Source organism: Neltuma alba, unplaced genomic scaffold (genome assembly GCF_004799145.2).
Source record: "Neltuma alba isolate B1F8T4 unplaced genomic scaffold, ASM479914v2 tig00003186_pilon, whole genome shotgun sequence".
Taxonomy (NCBI): Eukaryota; Viridiplantae; Streptophyta; class Magnoliopsida; order Fabales; family Fabaceae; genus Neltuma; species Neltuma alba.
The window spans coordinates 1,235,347-1,239,507 of NW_021633177.1; the positions used below are offsets into that span (position 1 = coordinate 1,235,347).

General features: G+C 43.4%; 1 protein-coding gene across 1 annotated transcript; it reads left to right on the forward strand.

Moving 5' to 3' along the window:
* On the forward strand, positions 1-3,214 carry LOC114740644 (uncharacterized). Its single transcript, XM_028928832.1, has 3 exons — positions 1-132; positions 326-2,023; positions 2,549-3,214. The coding sequence occupies exons 2-3, from the start codon at positions 558-560 to the stop codon at positions 2,796-2,798; spliced, it is 1,716 nt and encodes a 571-aa protein (XP_028784665.1). The 5' UTR covers positions 1-132; positions 326-557; the 3' UTR covers positions 2,799-3,214.
* The last annotated feature ends 947 nt before the right edge of the window (positions 3,215-4,161 follow it).

Here is a 4,161-nt window from a genome sequence, read left to right on the forward strand (position 1 = left end):
CCGACGCTGCCTGCTTGTTATGATAAACCCCAGCTGAGGCTGCACTTCACCGGAGGCGTCGTGCCTTGACCTTCGCCGGAGCTTGACGAAACAGTCGCTCGTTCAGCTCCGTTTTCATTCAGCCAAACCAGGGTAAGTAGCTTTTTCCACTTTTCATTCTCTGGGATCACGATATTCTCGAGTATCGTGCAGCTTTGATGGTGTTTCGGGCTGCGTTTTCCTCCGATCCGATTTTCATGGGAAGAGCAATGATTAGCTATGGGAGTGGGGTTCGTTTGTTTTTACTTGAAATAGTTTACTGATTCATTGTTTTTTAAATTTGCAGGTTGAAAGGAAGAAAGGCGAAGAGTTCTATATTTTTGGTTGAATTTTTTGGAGTGCTCCAAATTTTCCATGCGTGAGACCTAAAAGTCTTCTTTTGGATCTAGCTTTCCACTACCAGGACTCTAAATCTTCATGATTTCTTTCCTCCTTTTAACTGTTCCTCATGTTTTTTCGGCTTTGAAGTCTTAAAATTCACTACCTTTTCCGCACGATTTAACCCTGAAAGCTAAGAAATGGGAGTGAAAGTTGCCTCAGCCTGTTTGCAATGGTCACAGCCAGTTCTTCCTCATTCCCCATCCTCTTCTCAAACTCTAGCCTCTGCTATCTCATCTCCTTCCTCCAGACGGGGAAGTCGTGGCACCAATGGAGCAGGAGGTGCTCTAGTATGTCGGTTAGTAAGCAGATTGGGCCGGTCGAGCCTATTCGGTTCCCAATCAACGCGGCTTTATAGGTCTCCATCTCGTGATTACCCGCTCTCGGCAGCTAGAAAATTAAGATTCACCTGCGGTGCCAGCTTTGATTCTTGTTCGGACGACGAATTCTCCAAGAAGATTGAAGATTTAGCACTCAGATTTCAGCTTTCCGATGGGAATAATAGTGCCACAGATTCAGAATCAGATAGTATCGGTGAAGATCAGACACAAAGCCCAGTTTCCGAAGTAGAGAGCATTGAGCCTCCCTGGGTGGAAATCCAGAAAGATCCGCCGGATTGGAGCACTGGCGGCGGCGAAGAGATTATTCCGTCGATTATTGAAAGAAAAGCAAACAGCGTGGAGCTTCCGTTTTCTCTGAGAATCATAAAGAAGAAATTGCAGTGGAAAGAGGGCTTCAAAGAGGCAGGTGAATCTGCTTGTTGCTCTGTAAAGAAGGCTTTCTCTTCCATGGTGTTCATAATCCGTGAGCTCCATAGCTACACTCTGCAAATGAGGGAGATCCTATTCTACGAAGACCTCCAAGGGATCCTCGATCGAGTTCAAAAAGAAATGCACGCGTCGTTCGTTTGGCTATTTCAGCAAGTCTTCTCTCACACGCCCACTCTCATGGTCTACGTGATGATTCTTCTTGCAAATTTCACCGTCTATTCAATGGGGCACAACACCGCCATAGCCACGCCAGCTCCGCCGCCTGCATCCACGACGGAGATTGCCTCCGTCAGTGAAATTCAGCGGAATAAAAAGTTTGATTCATCTGCAGTCAAGACATTTTCGGTCTCCTCATCAAGCGGGAAAACAACCTCCATTGGGGGTAACAATGGCGGCGGCGGGAAAGTCCGGCCAATAGCCAGCGGCACAGATGGAGGTGATGGGGGGTTTGACAGGTCAGATCACTACCACCGTACGGTCCTCCCCGACGGCGGCGCTTCTTCTCAATTTTCCACCGTGGGAACAACTGGGGAAACAGAGTCGGTGACGGTGGGAGAGACTAGAGCGGATGAAAATGAAGAAGAGGCGCGTCTGTGGGAATCCATTGTGGACGAAGCGAGGACAATGGAAGCAAATTCAAGAGCCGAAGCACTAGACCAGGAGACTGTGGATGGGTTCGTTTCGCCTGTATCGGCGAGAATCGAATCCGACGATTATGCGGAGTACCTCAGGACAGAGGTACTGTACCAGACGGCGTTGTTCCAAGAACCCAGTAACCCTCTTCTCCTAGCGAACTACGCTCAGTTCCTCTACCTGGTTGCCCATGATTATGACAGGTTCGTCATATCTCGTCCATTTTCTTACACTTGCATTAGATTTTCTCAGAACTGTTATCATTATTTCGAGTTATATCATACAAAAGGTAGAAGTCAGGCGCTTCACGTAGACTTGGGAATTAATGAACACCTTGAAATTGTTCCTTTAAGATAAAAATTGCGCCTTCAGTCAGAATCAGGCCAGGCGAGAAGATCAATTTGTGCATTAAAACTTCGACAAGGAAATTTGTGGTGTAGTTTCTGTTCACCACTGATTCATGAACATGATCTATCATCTTCCTCGCGTGAGACCCACGTGCATGAGAAGAAAGATCTTCAAACTAATCTCGTTGGCGTCGGCCATACGACGTGTCAAGAGGCAGATAGAAAAATTAACGGGGAAAAGGCTTGATTTTTATTGCTCTTGACAGTGAAGTTGCTTGCATTTGCATGTGAATGAAACTACTAGTGGCTTGCTTGTTTGACCATGATGGTATTATATGAATAATAATAATAATATTAATGTTGGGTGTGTACTTTGAACAGAGCTGAAGAGTACTTCAAGAGAGCGATAGGAGTGGAAGGTGCTGACGCGGAAGCCTACAATAAATACGCAACCTTCCTGTGGAAGGCTAAGAACGACTTGTGGGCTGCAGAAGAAGCCTATTTGGAAGCCATTTCTGCAGAACCCACAAACTCATATTATGCCGCTAATTACGCTCACTTCCTCTGGAACACGGGGGCCGAAGACACCTGTTTCCCCCTTGCTTCCCCAGACACCTCCCAAGAACTTTAATTGATCTTTGGATCACTTACTAAGGGAACGAAAAAAAAAAAAAAAAAAAGAGAAACGATTTTTTTGGTAGTCTGTTTTTTTTTTCCTCTTAAAATTGGAGCAGGAGTCGAAAAATGAGATGTCTTGAGGTATAGGGAGGTGACGACAGAGTAAACGACGGTGCGTTTAACTGGGGCTATGCTAGTATTTTATTGTCGTTGCGTTTGCATTGGAGATCTGTGGAGTGGAAAGGGGCCAATGATTGAAGATCGAGAAGATATGGTGTGAGGATGGGTGGCGGGGATGACTTGCTTTTGCACATATTGTGGCCTTTATTTTTCCCTTTCAAGTTTTTCGTTGACATAATCACACGGCAAATTGTAATTAAATCTTTTTTTCCCCCCTTTGTTGATAATATAAATGCCGTTTTTGGGACTTGCTTATGCTTTGATTTGAGCACGATGATAAGACGGGATGAGAACTTTCACGATAATGTTGGGGAGAACACGGGCTTCATGTTTCACGTGCCATACTGTTCGACATTTGTTTTTAAATTATCAGATTAAAGAATAGTACTGTTATCAATTATCACTTCAATTAATTAAAAAATATTTGTTGGCTATAAAATTAAATAAAAAGTAAATTATAATTTTATGAAAAAATGAGAGTCGTTGAACCGAAAAGACGATCAAGAATAGTATTCAAGGGAGTGTTTGGATAGAAACCAAACCATGATTTCAGAAGTGCTTTTACCGATTACGAAGTAAATATGTAGAGGATGTTATCTCGTTTTACGGAAAAGTACTTATGAAACCGCGGTTTTGAGAATTCCAAACACCCCCAAGTCTACAGGAACTGGATGGGTATAAACATTTTATTATGCTGGCAAAAAAAAAGATATTAATATTTTAATATGCGGGACGTCATTTTCCTGGCCAAAAAAAATATTGGGCGTCATTAATAAAGTAAATAACCAGGCTGGCACGCAGGTATACCCCCCCTATTGATGAGAGGGAAGTAAGGTCCATATTGCTGGCTGAAACACTCCTAAAATACGGCTGAGCTAGCCGCAGACAGATGTTGGTGGGGCGGGGGGTGTGCCAGTAATGATACACTCCGTTTTTGTTCAAAGAATTAATAATAGTAATAATAATGCTAATAAAAGACATATAAAAGAAAAGCATGTGAAGAATGAAAGGAAAAGAATATATATGCGGGCGTAGGTCGCACTAATTCTGGAGGTTTGGGAAAGAATAATCTCTCTTTCTTTTATAAGCTTGTCTCCCATGTTCATTTTCCTTCTCTCCAAAGTAATTCATTTCTGCTTACACACACACGCTCCCATGTATATTTGATTCAGTCCATTACTTGTGCATTACATCAG

What these genes read in the sequence shown, in the direction of transcription:
- LOC114740644 (XM_028928832.1), top strand. Translation starts at nt 558, where the DNA reads ATGGGAGTGAAAGTTGCCTCAGCCTGTTTGCAATGGTCACAGCCAGTT. An exon ending in GTTGCCCATGATTATGACAG is followed by an intron (nt 2,024 to 2,548) that starts GTTCGTCATATC and finishes TACTTTGAACAG; the next exon opens with AGCTGAAGAGTACTTCAAGA.